The sequence below is a fragment of the Leptonotus elevatus genome, chromosome 4 (assembly GCF_054856555.1).
Source record: "Leptonotus elevatus isolate MCC_2025b chromosome 4, RoL_Lele_1.0, whole genome shotgun sequence".
Taxonomy (NCBI): Eukaryota; Metazoa; Chordata; class Actinopteri; order Syngnathiformes; family Syngnathidae; genus Leptonotus; species Leptonotus elevatus.
In genome coordinates this window covers 2,568,794-2,589,835 of record NC_141242.1, presented here as the reverse complement: position 1 = coordinate 2,589,835, position 21,042 = coordinate 2,568,794, and the positions used below count along the sequence as shown (strand labels likewise).

The 21,042-nt window shown below is 37.7% G+C and overlaps 3 protein-coding genes across 7 annotated transcripts in view; 1 reads left to right on the top strand and 2 right to left on the bottom strand.

Annotated features, from left to right (window-relative positions):
- chd2 (chromodomain helicase DNA binding protein 2) overlaps window positions 1-8,615 on the bottom strand; it is a 36,012-nt gene extending 27,397 nt beyond the window's left edge. For both annotated transcript variants that reach the window (XM_086073020.1, XM_086073021.1), the window contains exons 1-5: window positions 7,050-8,615; window positions 5,688-5,753; window positions 5,500-5,564; window positions 3,562-3,618; window positions 246-2,033 (exon numbers count right to left, since the gene is read on the bottom strand). In XM_086073020.1, coding sequence (XP_085929146.1) covers window positions 246-304 — 59 coding nt within the window. In that variant the 5' untranslated portion in view covers window positions 305-2,033; window positions 3,562-3,618; window positions 5,500-5,564; window positions 5,688-5,753; window positions 7,050-8,615. The remainder of the gene's footprint in view (window positions 1-245; window positions 2,034-3,561; window positions 3,619-5,499; window positions 5,565-5,687; window positions 5,754-7,049) is intronic.
- A 121-nt stretch (window positions 8,616-8,736) lies between these two features.
- fam174b (family with sequence similarity 174 member B) lies at window positions 8,737-15,418 on the top strand. The gene is made up of 4 exons (XM_086073214.1): window positions 8,737-8,842; window positions 10,748-11,447; window positions 12,910-13,041; window positions 13,620-15,418. The coding sequence occupies exons 2-4, from the start codon at window positions 11,146-11,148 to the stop codon at window positions 13,621-13,623; spliced, it is 438 nt and encodes a 145-aa protein (XP_085929340.1). The 5' UTR covers window positions 8,737-8,842; window positions 10,748-11,145; the 3' UTR covers window positions 13,624-15,418.
- st8sia2 (ST8 alpha-N-acetyl-neuraminide alpha-2,8-sialyltransferase 2) overlaps window positions 14,838-21,042 on the bottom strand; it is a 17,237-nt gene continuing 11,032 nt past the window's right edge. For all 4 annotated transcript variants that reach the window (XM_086073210.1, XM_086073212.1, XM_086073211.1 and 1 more), the window contains one exon: window positions 14,838-17,878. In XM_086073210.1, coding sequence (XP_085929336.1) covers window positions 17,566-17,878 — 313 coding nt within the window. In that variant the 3' untranslated portion in view covers window positions 14,838-17,565. The remainder of the gene's footprint in view (window positions 17,879-21,042) is intronic.

Genomic DNA, 21,042 nt, shown 5'->3' with positions numbered 1-21,042 from the left:
ACAGGAGGCCTTGCAAGCTCACTCGTAGTGTCACAAATGCTACGAAAATCGGGGTGTGGCTATTAAACAATAGCAAGGTCATTGGTGACATTGGTTTACTTCGTCAGTGGCACGCATATGCAAATGCATCACACACACACACACACACACGCACACGCACAGGTGATCGACCATGCTTGACAGAGTAAACAAGTCCAGCAGACGTTAAAGAGTGCATTTTAAAAACAAAACTATTTGTTCCATACCTGGAAGCATTGCTTTGGGTCGATCCTTCATCCCCTTGCTTTTTATTCCTGCTCTTCATCGTTGAAGAATATGTGTTTTAAATGTGTAGGTGCGTATATATCCTTTGGGAGAGATGATTTTTTTTGTGTCCTGGTATTCGTGTCAAAAAGTTCCAGGAGGCATAAAGTAAGCATACAAGTCTCTCAAGATTGCCTTCGCCCCTCGGCAGGCACAGTAAATCCCAAGCGGTGCGACGCGAAAAGATAAAGTGGAATTAAATACAAATGGCTGATCATTATATTGAAATATATTTTATATACATACACGAAATATGCTTCTTAAAGACATGTGCTATTTCATTAGCCTATTTTGTGCAAGGGCCGAGTCGCATCAATTAATTCCAACTGCGTCATCGGAAGAATAAGTACATTAAAAAATATATAAAGTTAAACATGAAAACGTGGAATTAATAAAGTAAACAAAGCAATCTCATAGCATGGTAGGACCGATAGATTAGCTATTCGGTTTCGATTCCCAGTGGTTGCGAAATAAAATAAAACGTCAACACATGCAGCAAAAAAAAAGTAAGTTATTTGTAATTAAATACAAAAATAATCACGCTTTAAATTCATTTTAGGCCTCTCCGAACCTGCTCTGCTGTCAAGAGAGACAAGAGGCGAGCAGCACTCTAAAAATGGAGGCGCGCCATGGCTGCCGGAGCCCTGCATGGAAAACAACGACAAGCACTTCTCCCGCAGCCCAGACGGCTCCGTCGACGCGGAAAAACGGTCAAAAAAGCCCAGCGAAACGGCGTAAATCCCGTCAAAACGTCGAGCGAGTGACCGGAGGCATCATTTCAACGGACGAGGACGTCGCCTCAGTCGACACAGGGAGCAAGAAAAACGGAATGACGACAGCCCATAGCAGCCTTCCTAAGGATCATCCGCCATCTAGAGCTCCTTCCTAGCTCTGAATGCCTTTGATTGACGTTATTTTCATTTAGCCAACACTCAGGTGATGTTTAAGTCCCTCCCCTTCATCTTTAATTTTTCGTTTATAGAAACGTAAAGTAATGTTCATCACAACTTAACAAGCAATACCCGAAAGTGAAAGTGCTTGTCTCACATAAGTGGACAAAGAATAACGAGTGGAAATTATTTTTTTCTTTTGCAGCAATTGCATCACTTCCTGCTTGAACAGGAAGAAGAACAGCCAGAAGCCATTTTAGAAAGCTTTAGGAAACGCAGTTCATTTCTCCACCAAATGCTTTTCACTGTTTTATTAAATTGGAAACATACTTGACACAGTAACACTCATTTTACAACCATTTAGCAAAAAATATAGAATACAAATATTTGAAAAAGCAATTGTTATACAAAAGTGACCAAACTCTGGATGCCATTCACCTCCAAGTACATTGTTATAATTACCGAGTTATTTGAAAATAATTGTTGCAGCCATCTGAAATACAAATGTAAATCTTCGGAATGCAATCAAATTAAAAATACTGCGCCAAATTGCAGATTATCTAATAAAACAAAGCCAAGAAAAAAAAATACAGAACATACTTTATTCAAAACAGCATGAATACCAATGTACATTTGCCAATTTAGTGTTTCTCAAAAACAGTGAAAATGTTAAGTCCACAACACAGCCAGCAACTTTGTTCCAATGTCCACGGTATTGTAAAACGTTTTAGAAATCCATACGAAATGTCGTCAAAAAAAAAAGGTTTCAGCTTGTCAAAAATTGCCATCTTCACGTTTTAACGCTGTCTCCATTGTCAGCGAAATCCAGTTGAATGGGGTCTTGATGAGACAAAAAAAGAAAAACATTTCGTAAGCCCACAGTACATGTCAAATGATCACTTCACTGTCCCCCAGTTAACAAAAACCAAAAGCAGAAGTAGACCGTTATTGTGGTCAAATGTTACTAACGGTTCAAAAAAGCAATTCAACAATTGTCCACTAGAGGTTTGTCAGGTATGGCCAAGACAAAATCGGCAAGTTTTTATTATGCCTATTATAATACGATTCAGCAACAGCAACAGCAACGAAAAAAGGAGAGAATCAACAAAAAGCTGGAAAAACAGGCAAGTGACTCTTGATAGTCAAAGAAGTTAACGGGTTAGCAACAGCGCACATCAGATTCAAGGCAATCTTCATTGCTTATGAGTGTTCAACTTCAACAAACATTTTAAGACCTTCATTTTTGGTCAGAACTTCTTTACGTATGAGCTCATCTGGATTAAAATGTTTACTGAATTATTTCCTGTCATTGACATTTTCACATAAACTTAATGTTTAATCATGATTATTTAGCCTCTCAAGTCGAAATAGTGGTTGTTTTCTTAAAGTCTAAAGTATTTATCCGCTTTGACTGTTGGGCCCATATAGTCTGATGTAGAGGAAAAATAAAGGATGGGAAGCCACTGGTGGATGGACAACGACAAAAAATGTTTACGGTTAAAAAAAAAAACTATTTGAGTTAATATAGAATTTGCTGTGACAAAATACTTCAGTACAGATGCCCGTAACAAAAGTAGGGGGGGGGGGGGGGGGGGGATATTTCACAGCTATAAACTCGCATTTATTTATTAACTATTTACTAAAATTACTGGTTTCCAAGTCCGGCAGTGTTCAGAATTCAGCATAGTTTTAAAAATTGACGGTGGAAAGTGCCTTTTTATTCAGAGGGAATAAAAAAAAGAAACGAAAAATCTATTCATTTCCACCAAGTGGTACGGTTCAAGTTTGCATCGGTGTAATTTATATCCGGCATAAAATGATCAATCTTGAATTTCCACCTCTCGTGTTGATGGGATTGCAATACTGATGTCGAGACACGTGAGGTCGTAATACATCAGCGGTACGTGGTGGAATTCAGCAATTAAACAAAAGTTGATTAACCGAACATGGTACAAAGAAAGAAAAAAAAGGGACACCAAGACAAATTCTCAGAATTTGTTTTTTTTGATTATTTTCCGGTCAAGCTTATTTTATACCAATTGGCGGACCATTCTGTTAACCAACCAAGAGAAAGGAGTTCAGTACAGTTTTGAAAAGTTGGACGTCTGGTGATTTTCTGCAAAACTGATCTGAACCGTATAGTTTTTGTTGAAATGACGCTTTAGCGTACAATTTTAATGCTGCCAACTAGCTAGATCTGTTCCAAGTCTTTAGAATAAAAGGAAACATTTCGAATTATTGTAGGTTAATGTAAACAGTCTTCCTAAAAGAAGAAACCTCATGATTCTGTTTAAAAGCATCACTTTAACCAAAATCAAATATAAAATTTGACGGGGACGAAAAAAAAAAAAGAAAAAAAAAAACTTACAGAGGTGTCTTCTATTGTTCCCAATTTGAAAAATCCTCCTACCAGTCCACGTCTCCTCTGTGGAAGAGATGAGGACAAGATGAGTGACAATCCAAAATTAGAATGAGCTGATATAAAATGACTTCTTAATGTGTCAGACGTGCAAGCCTTTAAAGTTCTTTACATTTAACGTTTCAGAAAACATGTTGATGTTTTTGATCACTGCAAATTAGAATAAGCCAATATAAAATGACTGTCATGCATCAGTCATGGCGTTCACTGCGGTTAATGTTTCAAAAATTTTGATTGCTGACAAAAGAAAATGCATTATGAACCTAACCTGATCAGGTATTAAGCAATCAATATCATCAAATACATTTTATTAACTACATATTTTTTATACCTTAGTTTGTGGCCCATTATGGATGCATTGATTTTATAAAGCTTTTTAATTTCCTAAATAGGTCAAGGACATCTTTTGAGAACCAATTCAAAATTCTGACTATCACCTTTTGTCCGTCCGTCAAGTGAATCGTCTCTTAGCTTCCAGATCCGCAATCAAGGTTGTGAGGTAACAATTTTATGGTTTTATGGAATGAATGAAAAATTATTTTGTTTTAAATCTCTAATTATATATATATATATATTAAAAATTTGACATTTGTATGTGTGTGTGTGTGTGTGTGTGGGGGGGGGTTGGTGCAACGAAAAGTTTGGAAATAGCTGTCTTATTACCGTACAAGAATAACCATGTGTTGTTTAAGATGTGTTGTTCAAGAGACTTCAGTCGATTCCGGAGTCCTTAATCATTCCGATGAAGACTTTTTTTTTGGAAGATGTAATCGCGGACAATCTTGAATATTTGCAGAGAAGGTTCTAAAACTGTCAGTTCCTAGTTTCCGAATTAATGGGCCAAGTCACTGGGATGTGCCATTACAATAATTTTTGGAAAGTTATCTAACCAAGTGAACACAACACATTCCATCATTGGGCCTGGTAAGTTTCTCAGGGAACTTGATCGCAATTTGACTGTTCCGATTAGCCAAGATATTGAATGGGAATGAAATGACCTGGATGAATGAGACTGTTCAAGGCTCGACCAGATAAATTGATTGGTTATTGGGTAATTTGTGATTCCAGAAGAGTGACCACTATCTGTTTCTTAGTTTAATAATCTGCAGGTTGGTCCATGTAACGCTGGTATTCTAGTTATAGTAGTATATTGCCCAATCAGAAGTGAAACCCGTACGTACCATTGGCTTGATGACAGCTTGGCACAAACCACATCGGTAATGTTGGTTGGTTGTGTTCATGTGCGGTTGCTTTTGTCATTTTCACATTGTGGGATTTAATCATTTTTACTGTTACTGTCAAAGTCAAAAGGCGTATCATGTTCTTTAAGTGTTACAAAATTCCACCAATGTTGACGCAAAACGTAATCACGAGCAAATTTTTTATTTGGTTGCCAAAAGGCTTTTACCCGAAAATTTCACTTTGATTAAAAGTGATGATATGACGACTACCAAAAATTTGCTACTAGTTTCTGGCATTGCTATGAATGTGTTTTATGATTACTATGAGATAGTTGTCAAGTGGATTTGTTAAAATGGGATACACTGTTCATATTCAAAATAAACAAAAAAATTGTTTAGCGAGTTTAGGTAGCTAGCAAAAAATAATGGCGATGGATTAAGTCAAAATCAATTTAACAATCACTTACATAAATTGAAACAGTAAGAGAGCCTACGTATTTCCAAAATGCAAAAAAAATCGTAGCACAGGAGGCATAATGACTAACAAGTTTTAGCAAAATTGTAGTTACGAATTTGTACAAAAGCAAACAATTCTATGTTAGCAGACTTTTCAAATTATCTTCTCACTTGTTCAAAGTCAACAATTCACACCTCGTAGCCAAAGAGTTTTAAGATTTTTTTTAGTCTTTGAAAAAAAAACACTTACAATTCTATTCGGGGGAGAAAATCGGACAAGTCCATCCGCAACATCTTCGTAGCCCGACGTCAACCCTTTAAAATACAAAAAGTTCGAGTTAAGATATGAGACAAGCCAATAGCACACCCTAGTGGCTACATGTAACTGGCACATATGATGCTTAACGTGGAAAAAGACAAACAAACAAAAACACATACCATTTTCCTTAGGTCGGATGATACGGTCCTTCTATACCACGCTGTGTTATCGGCCAAGTGGAATCCCTTTAAAATACAAAATGGTTGCATTTTTTAAAGAACAATCTTTTTTTTATTACTGTATTTAATTGTAAGACATTTTCAATAATATTCCCACCATTTTGTGTAATGTAGTTACAATTATTTTAATTATGGTCTTAATATCTCTAGGGGTCTAATTATTTTTGCTCTCTACAGTAGAATCCTATAGGGAATAGGTGAGCGAAGACATTTTTCCACAATGTACACTAATTCTTACATTCAACGATATGTTTGAGATGCACATAAGATTAAGTATTTCATCAAGTTGCAATTGTCCACAAGTGCCACTAACCAACAGTCTTGTCTATGGGATTGTGGTTTCAAGATTTTTTTAAATATATATATTTATTTATTTTTCCCAACTTTGGATCAATATTTAGAGTTAACTGAACATAAATGTGTGTTCATGTGTGTAAAATAATGCCTTAATGTTCCTTGTCGATTTAATGTGACAAAGAGATGCAATATGTATGGCAAAATTGACATTAAATCCCCCTGTAGTCCCTTAAAGGGTTAAAAGCCAACACCCTATTTTGTATTTCCAGATATACTAAGTATTTTAATATGTAGGGGTTTCAATTGATCAACATACCATGTGCAATGCATTTTGGGAGTATTCAGTTAATCATTTGTTGTCAATATGTATTTAAATAGTTGTACTACTTTTTTGCAAATTAAAAAAAATATTTAAAACAAATTAAACTGTGTAAGACTCAAAAACGTTTTTACAATGCACCTTTGTCGACTGTATTTGATCATGTGGTGGCAAAACGTCTTTCTTTCTTTTTACCATATAATAAAATTCACAATTCGACGAAAACCCTTAAAAATGATTATAAAAGGGAAATCATCAAAACACACAAACCTATAAAGGATTTATCACAAAGCACCTGTACACGGTGTAATGACTAAACATTTGCTCAACAATTTGCTTTTATTCGACAAAAACCCACATAAGGGCGTTTGTCCTTTCAAGGACAAAGCAAATTTTAAATGCGTACGTGTGAAGACATCAAGAAACATCGAAAAAAAGATTATTCAAATATCATCGTTGTAAATACAATGTAGGGCAAGCAAATATGTTGTTTTCCACTCACAACTACTCAATATCTAACGAATTTCGTCGTCTAAGTCGTTGTCTTTATTTCAGCCAGCACGCCATAGCCATTTTTTTTTACAACACTGCGTCGAACAGTTGTCCTTTTCCACCATATTGCCTCGTACACCCAGTCGACGCGCTTTCCCGCCTTTTAACGTGTAATTCTTGGATCGTTTTCTTACCAACGTCGTCGGCTGCGACTATCCGCCGTCGTCTGCCCTGGTCGGCGTGGTGTTTTCTGGCCATTTTGGTCGTTTTGGTGGCGGTTGGGGCGGCATGGCTCGGGCGTGCGCTCCTCGTTGTTGCTCGCTTCGCTCCTCTGTTGCGTGTGTCCTTCCTCTCCGCCTCCCGACCAGCTCATATCCTTCGCCGGCTCTGCCCACTTTTTTGCCTCGCGACGTAAGCGAAGCACCACTTCCTCTCTTGCTGTCTCGTTTGTGGCGATAGCAATGGCCGCCAGCTAATGCTGCTAACGTCGTCGTCGTCGTTTTTTCTTGACGCTACAGAACCACTTACACACGTTGTCTTTACATATTTTTCAATAGACTAAGCTAACAGGTAGCTTTGATGGTTTACCATTAGCGCCTCAATGTTTGAGATGATTTAAAATAAATATTTAACAGAAAATGACAGCCATTATTATTTATTTTTTTGCAGGTTGAATTTGAAAATTCCCAACTCCTTGAATTTTAGCACTTTTTAAAGTATTTTTTTTTTATAAATAACAAGCACTTTTTTTTGCCAGAAATAAGTCTACTTTTGAGCTACAGTCTGTTATCTCTATGGTAAACAATCCACTTTGTCATTTTCACCTTAATAAATATATGAATATTCTCATTCATCCAGGTGATACAGGGTTTTTTCCCAAATCTATGTCACTTTACAAAAACTCATATTTTGGGAACTGGCAAGGGTAGCAAGATAAAACTGGTTTTGCTTGAAACGTGCAATATCAAGTTTTCTGTTGCGTGTGGTCTTGTTAGGTCACAAAGTTTGATAACAATGAGTTGTTGATACGTGTTCAACACAGATTTCGGATAAAAGAAGCAAGAAATTAGGTACAATTTCAACATATGCCATATAACCAATTTTGAACATTTGTGAAAACATGTCATAAAACATAAATTTTTTAGATGTGTGTGGGTTGTTTTTTTTTCATCTACAATAGCTTTCAGGAAACATACGTTGGGTTGTCATATAATCTTCAACAGTCATTGAGTCACAAGGTAACGTAAAGTGACACAGACTTATGAGATACCCCATTTTCTCAGGGCATTGAATTGACCGCTACGTGCTGAGCAATGCGGCCAAGCTTGACTGACGTGTCTAACAACGTGCTGCATCGGAAAAAACTGCAGCACTTTTATAGCGTCGCAAACAATATACTGTACTGTATTATTTGTTATTGAACCACAAAAACATACCATGATTGTCAAGGAATGAGTGGATTGCTACCAACTGCATCTAAGCCTGTGAGTTTAGAAAATTATAAATGTATGGGTTGGCGGCTGAGGGCCTGTTGGGTCTCGCTTATTATTTAAACTGGAAATTTTATTTTTGGTAACTGGCAAATGTTGCTTCATGACAGACCGACTCGGTAGGAAAATAATGTCAAAATCTCAACAGAGTCCTTTTATACATCAGGCTCATCACAATTTGAGACTAATTCTGAACGGTAAATTTAACAGTGAAATCCAAACCTTGCTAAGTGGCTGTTCAGTCAATGCAGTGTTTGTTGGCTGCTCTCTGGAGCTTGTGGTATGCACTCCACCCACATTGGTAGCCAATGAGATGCTCGACGCCGCAGCGCATGCCCACTGCATGAGGAAGAGTTCTTTAAAAAGATCATCCGCCTGGCAACAGCACCGGCCTGTTCAGGCTGTACAAATGCAGCCGTTGTAAGATGAGTGAACATGGGGGGCCAGTAAAACAGGTTTGAAGGGGGAAATAGGAGCTTATCTACCATACATTTCAGGTATGTACTCAAAAAGTAGACATACTGTGGATATAAGAAGTCAACACACCCCTGTTCAAATGCCAGGGTTTTGTGACTAGATAAGACTAAATCATTTCAAAACTTTTTCCATCTTTAATGTGAGGTACTACCTGTGCAATTCATTTTGGAAATAAACCTAAGTGACTGAGATTATGTGGTTGCAGAAGTGGGCACACCCTTTTATAACTTGAGATCTGGCTGTGTTCAGAATTAATTAACCAATCACCTTTTGGTTTCTGCACACACTTGCTACCATTTAAAGTACCTCTGATTAACCAAAAATTAAGGTAAAGTGTTATATTAGGTTTTACCGTAGTATTTTTGTTTTGTTCTTTCTACTGAAAGCCTGATATATTTATTTATTTATTTATGTTTTGTGCTAACAATGACTTGTGTTTGGAATGGTTCATACGTCCCTCCCAGTTTTAGCTGAAGAAATAAAGCCTCAAAGCCACCACTGTGCTTCACTGTATGTTCTGTTGATGATGCGCAATGTTGCGTGCGCCAAACTGCGCCAACCTTGGTTACATATACATATATATATATATATATATATAATATATATAATGTAATATATTAAACACATGTGGGAAGCTGTGTCCTGAAAACAGCCATGCCCAGTTATACGAGGGTGTGCAGACGTTTAAATTTTTAATTCGCCTTTCAGAAATATTTCATTTTTTGTAAGTTGTACAGGTTATAGATCACAATGGAAACAGTTTTGAAATTATATATCTTGGTCTCAATTTCAGATAACAAAAGAACACAGGTGTATAGACTTTGTATTCACTGTAGACTATATTGGTCCATGGAATTACAAGCATTGTCGTACAAATCCTATAGCAAAGACACCATGTGATTTGTACACAATTACAGATAGTGTTGCGTGAAGGCGGACCTTGCAAAAACAGCACAAACAGGATTACATTAATTGGTTTAATGTTTGTAAAAGCCTCCCGACCATGTTACAATGCAGCTTTAACACCTTACTGGCATGACAAATGTTTATTTGTAAAACAGTCACTTTAAAGTCAGCTCTTTTCAACTCGCCTAACAGAATAAATTAATATTAAAATATCCTGAAATTTTGGAACGATGATTGTATGGTTACATGACATTTTCTTTAATTCATTTATACACTCTTAAAAAACTATTTTAATGTTGAACCTTGATAGTGTAGCTGTGTGCACAAAGGTAAGACTGTCCTATCCAGAGCTCCTCCTTAAGCAAACTTTGCATCATATTACAGCAAATGACCTACAAAGAGAATCTTTAAAATAAAATTAAAATAAAACAACAACAACCCAGATAACATGAACATTAAGCAGCAATGTATCCCTTTGACAAAATATCCTTTTTTAAAATACTGCGATAGAATATGTAACCAGACACACTACCCTTCAATGGAAAGAACTGATCAAATTGCATTGGGGGTTTGTATTGTTTTGTGCTGCCATCTGGTGGGCTGTCCTTTAACTGAACAAGATGTGCATTGTCTACATTTTACAGGTGCTGGATTACGCATGAATAATAATTAAACTGTTGTCAAAAGCTTTCCTTGGAATTTTTAAGCATTACAACCAAATATGCGTACTTAACATAACTTGACAGTGTGAAATATTATTGATATGTATATGAAAACAAATCAACAATGATTGAAAAGGGGGCTGGTATTTTGGTTAAAAAAAAAAACTTTCCACAAAAAAAAAAGTTTGGTCATCTATCTAAATGCCACCGACAAGATGACAGAAAGTACATAATTAACCTTTCTGTGACAATATCTTTGGTGGTGTGCCATGGGATTCTAAAATGTAAAATATGTGCCTTGGTTGCGCTATACAAATGACAACATTTCATTAAAAAGAGCCATAATCTTGTCGTTAGACCAGTGACGTCAGTTGTAGATGATAGAAATTCCGAGTCCTCTTGAAGGTATCACCGGAATGCCTACGTCACACATCAGGAACAAGGGGGCCGGTCTTTTGAGCGCTTCCGGTCCGGAAAAGGTGGATAATCCCAAAGCAACAAGCACAAAGGTATTGCCTCCAACTCGCCTCAAGGCAACTTCTTTTTTTACAACCAAATGCAAGTTAAGACCAATAATTTTAAATTAATTCTAAATTTAAACTACAGTCAATATGTTAATTTGTGTCCCTCGGTTTGTTTATCGTGTAAAATAGCAAAAAGTCAGCCTAACCTCTCGTCTAGAATGTGACAGCTGTCGTCGCGCGTGTAACGTTTTTTGAGGAGAACTGTCACCAGCTGGATTCCGTGTCGGTTCAATGGCGACATTCTATTTAGCTCTAACGTTTATCGTGGCGGCGTTGTGGAGCGTCGACGGCGAGCCCCGGAGTCTGTCTCCATCTCCTGCCACGCCGTCGAACGCAACCTCGGCCGCCTCGGCATCCGCCAGCCTTCGAGGTGACGACGGCGACGACGGCGGCGGCGGCAACGTCACCCACGCAGCCGTCGGATCCCCAACTTCCTCCCTCATGACGCATCTGCCCACGCTCAAAGTCATCGTCATTTTCACCTGCGTGTTGACAGGGGCGCTCATCGTCTGCCTGCTCTTCAAAGTGGTCAGGTAAGGGACCCCCCATAGAGCAGTGGTCGGGAATCCTGGTCCTCGAGAGCCGCTGTCCTTATCAGGCTTCTACAGAGCTTGCTGATTAGCTGATGACTTGAGTCAGCTGTGTTAGAGGAGAGAGACATGGAAACCAGGCAGGACGGTGGCTCTCGAGGACCAGGGTTCAATATCCCTGCCATAGAGTATATTGGGGAGTAATTAGCTATTAAACAGCAAATTTAATATTATATAATTCTGCTTCATTTTCCTCAGAACCACCCCAATGCTACAAATCAAGCACAGTAAAATGATGGAATAGTCCATTGCTTGAAAGGGGAAAGGATTATGGCGGATTAAGCATTTTGAAGTGTTTTTAAGGGTGTGATTTAAGACTAAAACAATAATAATTCTATGAACAAATAAAACTAGTGATGAATTGTTTGTTTGTTTTGGGCCTAATTATAGGTCTGCTCCCGGTGCTGGACAAATACGATCTATTTAATGAATGCAAATAATAAGTGTTCCCTCCTAAAAAAGTGCAAGTAATTTTGGACAATCGTTATAATTAATGAGCAATTCAAGATTTATTTTTATTTTTTGTATGAGAATGTGATCAACTGAGCATCATCATTTGTTCGTCAGTTTGTTTGTGTGAAGCCTTATTTGGCTCAATTTGGCGCATGTGACGGTGTTTACTGATGGTTGGCAATTTTGGAGGCGAGGTCAGCGTCTGTTGAACCGTCTTCCGACAAGCGGTGCCAGTATAACCTGAATTCTTCGAAACTGTTAACGTGCTTTAATTTGATCAGCAAGGTGGACAGGTCATGAGCACGGCTGCCTTGAATGGACAAACACTTTGTATTGTGTTTTGTTATCACATAATATTCTGTCATGTGATGATGATGATGATGATACTGATTTATTGTCCTTATTGTGTTTTGTCTCATTTGTCTGCAAAATATGAGAAAGCAAGCATTCATATGCAAAAAGTCGTCTTTAGACGGGCGCCTCCCTTTATTTGCAGACTGGTGTCATCAGACACCATGAAAAATAAGCACATAAACGCATTAGTGAAGCAGACAACGGTACTTTTTTGTAAGTACAAAGAAGTGACCCCGTTCCACTGCCTGAGGGTTCGAATTGAAGATTCAAGAGCTTATCTTAGCTTTTCCTCGACTTTAACATTTCAAAGATAGAAACCTGAATAACAGACTGACGAACACAAATACAAATGCATCGGTAAACGTGAAGAAAGGTCACCTTTGAATTTTCTTGTAGTCTTAAAATGTCCTTACTTTTATGTCCCGAAGTTCTTACCATCAAAGCTTCGGTGATGACCATCTTAGTTTGATTCTATGTGAGCAAACGTACACATTTAATAAAGGATCAAAAAAAAGTCATCATAAGTTTGCAAGCTGCAAAATCATTCAGTCTTTTAACATATTCCTGTTAACTTATTATTATTTTTTTTTAATGACAGATCTGGGAGGAGAATCAGGAAAACTCGGAAGTATGACATCATCACAACACCCGCAGAGCGAGTCGAGATGGCCCCGCTCAACGACGAAAACGATGACGAGGACGACTCCACTCTTTTTGACGTCAATTACAGGTTTGCTCTTTAAAGTTTAGCTCGTAAATTTGACAACATTGAATAAGACTTTATTTTATAAACCTTTTTTTTTTAGATCTAGTACAATTTTTGGTACAACGTGTAATAAATAGAATAATGTGTTGATTAATAAATGAGTTTTTAGTTTTGCTACCCTTTACCAAATTTGTTAACGTTATTCATCCCTACGAGGGTTTTCACTTATGAGGCGGCATTTTGTCGTAAGTGGAGTTTTTCTTAATTTGTTCAAGTGAGGCACCGAGTAATTTTATTTGAACTGTCAAGAGAGTGTGACCTCATTTGCTTTTTTGCGCTACGAAAAAAATGTCTTTCATTGACCGAAAAAGTCCAGATTTGAGGTCCACGCTGACAAACTGTGGATTGTCGAGAAGCAGTTGAGATGCGATATTGACATAAGGTTTCACCCTTCCGTCCTTTCTATTGTTCCTTTTACAGCAGCACTTCCTCAAGGGAAGATGCGGCATCCTGTTTACCTGCCGCTCCTGTCCAACTCACAGACGAGCAGTAACACCCCGAGTGACATACCTTCTTTCTACCTTCTTTCTTCTTTCTTGCAGGTGAATTCATCACGGACCCATAATTTGACCAACTTGTCTCTTTTTGGATCGACCCACGTGACGTCTGGTGTTTTGTCTCCCAACGGGCTCTTACTGGTGACTTGTTCAATCGTCTCACTACACTTAACATGGAAAGAACATGTTGTTTTTGATCTGCATTTTTCATGCGCACCCAACACTGATACAGACTTAAATCATATCTATGATCTCGAAGCCACTCGAAGCCGTGTAGGTGCAAAAAAACACTATCGACAAATGTGCACATGCACTTTTGACTTCCATACCAAATATGTGGACAGTACTAACCAGTCTTTAGTGCACATATGGCTTACTGTTATTAAAAGGTAAGCCTTTATATTTTTTATTATATGTGTGAACTAATCTTGACTGTAGCTTACATATCAGAAATAATAACATTATTATATCTGAGTTTTCAAAATGTGTTCTTTTTTTTTTGTGTGGTTATATTTAACCAGGCTATGACCAAATCAAGACTGAGCGTCAAACATTAAAAATGTCATTCAATTATTTTCAAAGGTGGCAAAGTGTAGTGTTCGGTGTATGAATTGAAAGGTAGGAACTGTATTGTATTCTGGCCAAATTATTCACATTTCAAGAATCTTAATTTTTTTTTAATGGGATTTTCCTCCTGTGTGTGTGTGTTACATACTGTGGAGCAATTCCGCAAACTAACATCTCTTTTCATGTACTCCCCCATAGAAGATACTGTCGATTGGGGAACCTTTTTACTTTAGAAGACAGGGTTCAATATATAATATTGACAGCATTGTCACAATATCAATTAAAAAAAAATATATATATATATGTGCTTGTGATAAATAGTCAGCCCCCCCCCCCCTTTATCTGTGTATGTAGATTCTCAGTCATCCAGGTTATAGTAATTTGCAAAGGTTGAAGAATTAAGGCAACTTCAAATATTGTTTGTCGAATTTGTTGTTTTCAAATTTTTGTAAAAAAAATGAAATGTGACTTAGGGAAAATATATGTTTTCTTAATCGGTGTACAAAACGAGTTAACGTAAATACGATAATGCTTAGAAATATGATAATGCCCTTTGCATCACTTAAGTGAATGTGTCCCCCAAAATATTTGTAAAAATGATTTAAATGGATAAAAAACCCTAAACAATGTGAAACACAGCTTCTTTCTTCAATGCTGTATTAAAAGTACAAAGATTCAAAATAATCAACCACTGTGTCAGAATGTGGAAAGAATATTTTAATCAACTGACCTTATGTTGTCATTCAAGCTATTATTCACATTGATGCAAAAAAGTCTGTGTTCTATATCAGCTGTTTTTTTTTTTTTGAACAGCAATAGTATCGAACTTTATTCAATTCAAAATGCAGCATCACACTTCAGTAGACAATTGTTGTCTGTTTTTCAAAGCAGGGTTGAATGTGCAGACAAAGTTTATAAATCACATTTTATATTGTTTGTTGTGGATGATGTTTCCATCCACAACCTCGATTCATTCCAGTATTGTGTTACCCTGTCGCTTTAAAACTGTGGGGAGGAAAAAAAAAAAAAAAAAAAAAACCCTGTTCAACCAATGAAACTATTCTGGGATTTTATTTTAACAGAAACATCTGCTACCCATAGATCTAATTGTAAAACAACTCATTATACGTAATTGTGTGAGCTATTTGCGGAGTGTAGCTAATTTTGTTAGCCTTCCTAAAACGCATCCCAGCTTAGTTTCCAACAGAGATGTTGAAATTGTCATCACAGTGGCCTCCTTTGTTTCCATCTGTGAAATAAAACCACCTTTTGAAGTTCTTGTCACTGTAAGACTTTTTTTTTTTTTTTTTTTTTTTTGCATGACAAAAATACATTCATGTTGTCATAAATGAACACTTAAATGTCCCTTGAGTCAAAGAGACAGAAAATTGAAATACAATCCTTTTGGTTAAAGATGACATTTCGGGGGAAAGCATGCAAGAGTTAATATTGTTTTCTGGAATGAAGACACAAAATGTGAATTGGAAAGCAAAAAAAGCAGCATGACTGCAAGGCTCACAAAAGAACTTCCTGGAATCTGGAATCCGTCTTTTTTTTTCCCCACGAGTTCGGGACAATTCGTTGCCTGCTGCTGACGTCTGCCGCGCAACTTTCACGTCTATATTCTTAACTGAATTGTCCACACAAGCGAGGTGTGCATCCTGCGGCGACAATTATTTGGACGTACACGTCGCTCACGTGGCTTGGCTGGAAAAGCACTTCATTACTGGAGAGTGAATACAGTACAGTTGCATCCACATGAGGGGACGGGGAACCTTAACGGCCTGCAGGATCATTTGATGGGGGTAGAATAAAGGTTCCCCGATCCCTGACATGTTTGCAAAAAAAAAAAAAAAAAAATCTATAAGCAAAAAAAGTGCAGAAACTTTGACGCTAGCCCTAAATTAATAGAAAACTGTACATCAGGATTCTAATCCATCTAAGAGAAAATTCAAATGAATATTGTACTATATGCATGTTTATTTTATTTTCTGTTATGTTTTAAGTTGTCAAGTTTCAGTCCACTCAATGTCGAGCACTTTACAAGGAATCCCTCTCTAATTTCTAAACATGTATTGTAGTTACGAAGACATAGTAGGGACCACACTGAAAAGATTACAAACAAAGTTTTGAGAATAAAGTCAAAGTGATAAATATGATCATATCCGGACGTGACATCTAATATTACGGCTTTACGGTTGTAACATTATACCTTTATTCTCATATTACTATGGTCTTTTTTTGGTGTCACTAAAGCTCTGTTAAATTAGGAAATGTCATATTTGATTTCCTTTATATTATGACTTTGTTGAAGCCACGTAATTTAACTTTGTTCTTATTCCCTAGAACTACATTATGTATACTGTACTAAAAAAAAGAAAAAATAAATTACTGCTTTTTTTCATATTACAACTTTGCCGTAGGACATCATAAATATATATATTAAGACTTTATTCTAAGAAATTCACTTTTTTTTTTCCTTACAACATTTTGACTTTACAAATATTTTTGACCTTTCATAATACCATTGTTTTCTTTTCAGCGTGGCCATAATACTCCTTGGTTCGTATTATAGCCCATCGTGACATGGTTAAATGCTGTACATTGGTTTTAGGCACAACAGCAGAAATTCCCCACATAAAGTCACATACAGAAAGAACACTTAAGTGACTGAGTCATCATCTCAAGTTAATTAAGAAAACTTGCCCGTCGATTTAAAGCACATTGAGGGACTCAATTCTAAGAATAGAAACCTTGTGCATTCATTAAAAAAAAATGTATTTGAACCATTCCAGTGAAGAGGAAGAGCTGGTGGGTGTTCTTGACAATCGTTTGACTGAGTTGACTTTTGGCAACGTTTGTGCAAACGAGGGCTGTGTGAGCAGCTGCGACACTTCGACTTGGTTTCTCAGGGAGGCTCAATAAAATACGACATTCTGCCCTTTCTTCATTTGGCTGCCCGGGTAAGGCAATAGTTGACGTTTAGGTCAGCCATAACTTTGTTAAAGTGGCAATCTGTTTTGGAGAGATTACCATTACGGATATTTAAAAAAAAAAAAAGAAAAAAAAATATATCAGTGACTAGGATTACATATTTTGTTCCTTGTTTATTTTTATCAACGCAAGCACATTAACATCAATGCTCAAACTGCGCATTATATTACTGTGGCTTATATTTTAGTTTTTAAGAATTCATTTTTGATGACCTTTTATTCTATTGTATTTTTCTCATGATGGTGATTATTTATTTTTTTAAGTTTGGGAATCATTGCCTCTTGGGATTTTTTTTTTTTTTTGTTGCTTTGTAAATTTAACGTCAAAAAGCTTGAGCTGCAAATCGTTTCGCACGACATTTACATTGTACACAAAAGTCCAAGTCTTGATGCGAAAGACCAAAGTGTTCCCACGGTGATAATCCACTCACCTAATCGCTTTGGATCTCCTTCGGCGGTCCCGTCTCCGCTTCACAGCTGCCGGTGTGCAGCCGCAGCGCCCCCTGCTGGTGCAAAGCGCTCAGAGTCCTAAATTCCAGAGGCATGGTGTGCGGGCCGGAGCCGGAGGTGTACTCGTATTTGAGAGTGTCGTAGTAGTGGTACTTGACCGCTTTGCCCGCCGCGTCGTGAGGGAAGGGCCAGAAGCCGTAGAGATGGATCTCCTCGCAGAAGCGGGTCGCCATCGTGTACATGAGGAGCCCCGTGGTCGGACGCTTGATGTGGACCTTGTTGGTCAGCCAGTACCTAGAAACAAAGACAGCAACGTACCCCGATGGTAATAATAATGATAATTGACGCACCCCTCAAGGGTGTTGTAATTGCATAGAGATGCCACAAGAGGGCAGCAAAGTATTTTAAAAGGTAGGATCATAAAGTATCAACACCATGATGCACAATTATGAACCCATGTTATTTAAAAAGACTGCATTCCGTTGTTGAATTAGTCCTCAACGCAAACAAACCATCTTAGCATGATGCTCATCAATAGAATTAGCTAGCATACATCAAATATAAGCACTTTACACAAATGGTATGTCAGTAAATTAACCTTTGGACATTCACACAATAATAAATGGTAGGGAATACAGGCAAACTGTGACGGCAAATATTTTCACTTTTGAGTGTGTATAACGTGTATTTGGAGGCCAACTAAAAAGGAAAATAATTTTTAATTTTAATTAAAAAAATGCTGCTTCTTTTTTGGGATAGGTTCCATAAACAAATCTGCAAATTTCCAAATGCCGAATTGCGAGTATGAAGGGGTTCACCATACAGCTTTGGGGAAAAAAATAATAATAATAAAGGCGATCACTACACTTTTCTACACAGATTATTTATTTTGACTATCCAAGTATGCATAGGTAGGTATGTTTAAAATCAGCATTTCTGTTGTAATCTTCAACAACAAAAGGGTCGGCGATTCCCAACCCGTGTGCAGTGGCACAATCCTGGGCCTTGATCATTAGGTTTGCAATTTCACTTAATTGGTCTGAATTTTTTTAATTTACTACACATGAAGTAAAAGACACTTTCATTCCTTGGCTTTTAGTCAGCGTGAATTGTGTGGTCCTTTTTATGTTTTATTTTTTTTAATTTTTAAAATTATTTTTAATGTATTCTTTTTTTTACCTATTTTATTGACTGTTTTTATTTTTCTAGTTGGTTTTCCTAGATTTTATGTATATGATAGTGTGCGGATCTTAATGTGCAGCACTTTGGAAACGTTTGTTTATAAAATGTGCTATAGAAATAAAGTGGATTGGATTGGATTTGTTCAACTCTGTCGACTACGTTTACATGCAGGCAATAACCCTTTTAAAACCCGAATATTGCCAATATTCGGGTTTTGTAAGGCCATGTAAGCAGGCGCAATAATCCGAATATGAAAAACCCGAATAAGAGCCCTGGGTTACTCCTTTCATAACCGGAATTCTTGCTCATATAAACGCATTTCGGAATACCTCGATCCAGCGAGGCAATGTTTTTCGCTGTGCGCCTGCTCGCTATTTTCTTCTTCGTCTTCTTCTTCTTTGCTTATTTGATTCGCAAGCAATCTTGGTCTATGTAGTCACGACAGTAAATACAAGTATATGCGTCCGTGCTTCTGGCGTGCAACCCACCGGAAATACTCAAGCCGTTGTCAACAAACATGACGCTCGCAGCAACGAACCACACTTCCGGAGCGAGGAGGAAACCCGAATACTTTATTTAGCGTGGTGAGTGGCATAAATATAATGTCTTTTATTAACCGTATAGGAAGTTAAAAGCGTAAATTATTTACGTAATTACGCGTCATGGTCCGAATGGGGTTATTCCAATCGAGCACGTAAACGGGAGTCACTCTTTCCGCCACGCATGTAAACGTTTTACCTCGGTTGTTTCAGAAACCGGAATTCTGACCTTAACCCGAATAGTGACTGCATGTAAACGTAGCTTATGTTAGCTAAGTGTGCTCGTGAAAGGCAGAACAATGAAATGCTCGTCCACTAGATGGCAGAAGATACACAATTTTACCTGTCGATCCACTTTTGGTGCCGTTTGGAATGACTATTTAGAGCATTTATTTGCAGAAACTATAAGATTGTGTTTTCTTGGTCTCATTTTTTTTTTTACTGTCCATCCATCCATCCATTTTCTGTACCGCTTGTCCTCACAAGGGTCGCGGGGGTTGCTGGAGCCTATCCCAGCTGGCTTCGGGCAGTAGGCGGGGTATTTTTTTACTGTATATTATATTTTTCTAGAATATACATACTAAAATAATATATTATAGTTCTAACTTATGATAGGTACTAAGCATTTTATTTATTCGTTTTTTTGGTCCCATTTATTTATTTCGTTATGAAATCAGTGAATCTTCTTTGCGGGGTAAACTATCCACGCTCATAAAAAGACACACAGTTGCCAGTGCCATGCCAAATGTTGTCCCTTTAGGAGCAACTTTTCACGGCCAATTGGCTGCTTTATTGTCCTTGCCCCGTTCACATCATTACCGGACCTGCGGGCGGCCAATTCGCGGCGCGGCCCGTGTCGCTGTGGATGCAGAAGTGGCGTGTTGTTCATAGCGGCTCATGTGCCGGTTGAAAATCCAATAGCACAACAGGTAATATGGCATTCTAACAAGCGGCAAAGGAAGGTCTAATCGTCTCCTCCAAGAAGGCTTTTAGAAAAAAAAAAGAAAAAAAAAAAAGGCTTTTAGCCCATCATCGGGTGTTTTGCAAATACAGCAAAGGTGGTTTGGACAAGATCAATATAAAATACTTTTGGCATCCTCGTCAATCTTCATGAAAATGTAGCAGAATAATGAGACATGGAGGTCTTATGTTTCATGAGTGAAAAAAATCTTGGCATTTTGTTGCATTCTATGCACTATGCACATAATAGCTGACGCTTTCTGAAAAATGACGAGGTTCGGGAGCACTTATTTCACAGCCTTATACAAAAAAACGCGCACACACACACACACAAAGGCCTTAGCTTCCGTCGGCAAGAACATTTTCAGGGGAGGAAAAGTGCTGAGCGCACAGACGGGTATTAGCAAAAGTCGCGCGCTTGTTAGCTGGGCCATGTAAAATGGCATCGTTTGCTCTATGACCAGAGGTGTTTCTTTTTTTTAATGAGCGGGAGAAGGAAGGATCTGCAGCACTGTGCTCATAATGACAGAGACATGAAAAAAAAAGAAAGAAAAAAAAGGCAGCGGGTTTCCATGACAGCCTGAAGGCGCCGATGGATTGAAATCGTTAAAAGAAATCTGTGACCAGCTTCAAACAAAATCAACACAAATAATAATAGAGACGGAACACAAAAACAGCAGACTGAGAAAAGTGTGCTCGTTATTTGTGCTCGTTAGAACGTCTCAACGTCAGGCGGAATCATTTAAACGCGCAGGAAATCGATTGCCCCGTCTCAAT

Coding starts and splice junctions, on each gene's coding strand:
- fam174b (XM_086073214.1), top strand. CDS start 11,146: ATGGCGACATTCTATTTAGCTCTAACGTTTATCGTGGCGGCGTTGTGG. Junction 11,448..12,909: donor CTGCTCTTCAAAGTGGTCAG/GTAAGGGACCCC, acceptor TTTTAATGACAG/ATCTGGGAGGAGAATCAGGA.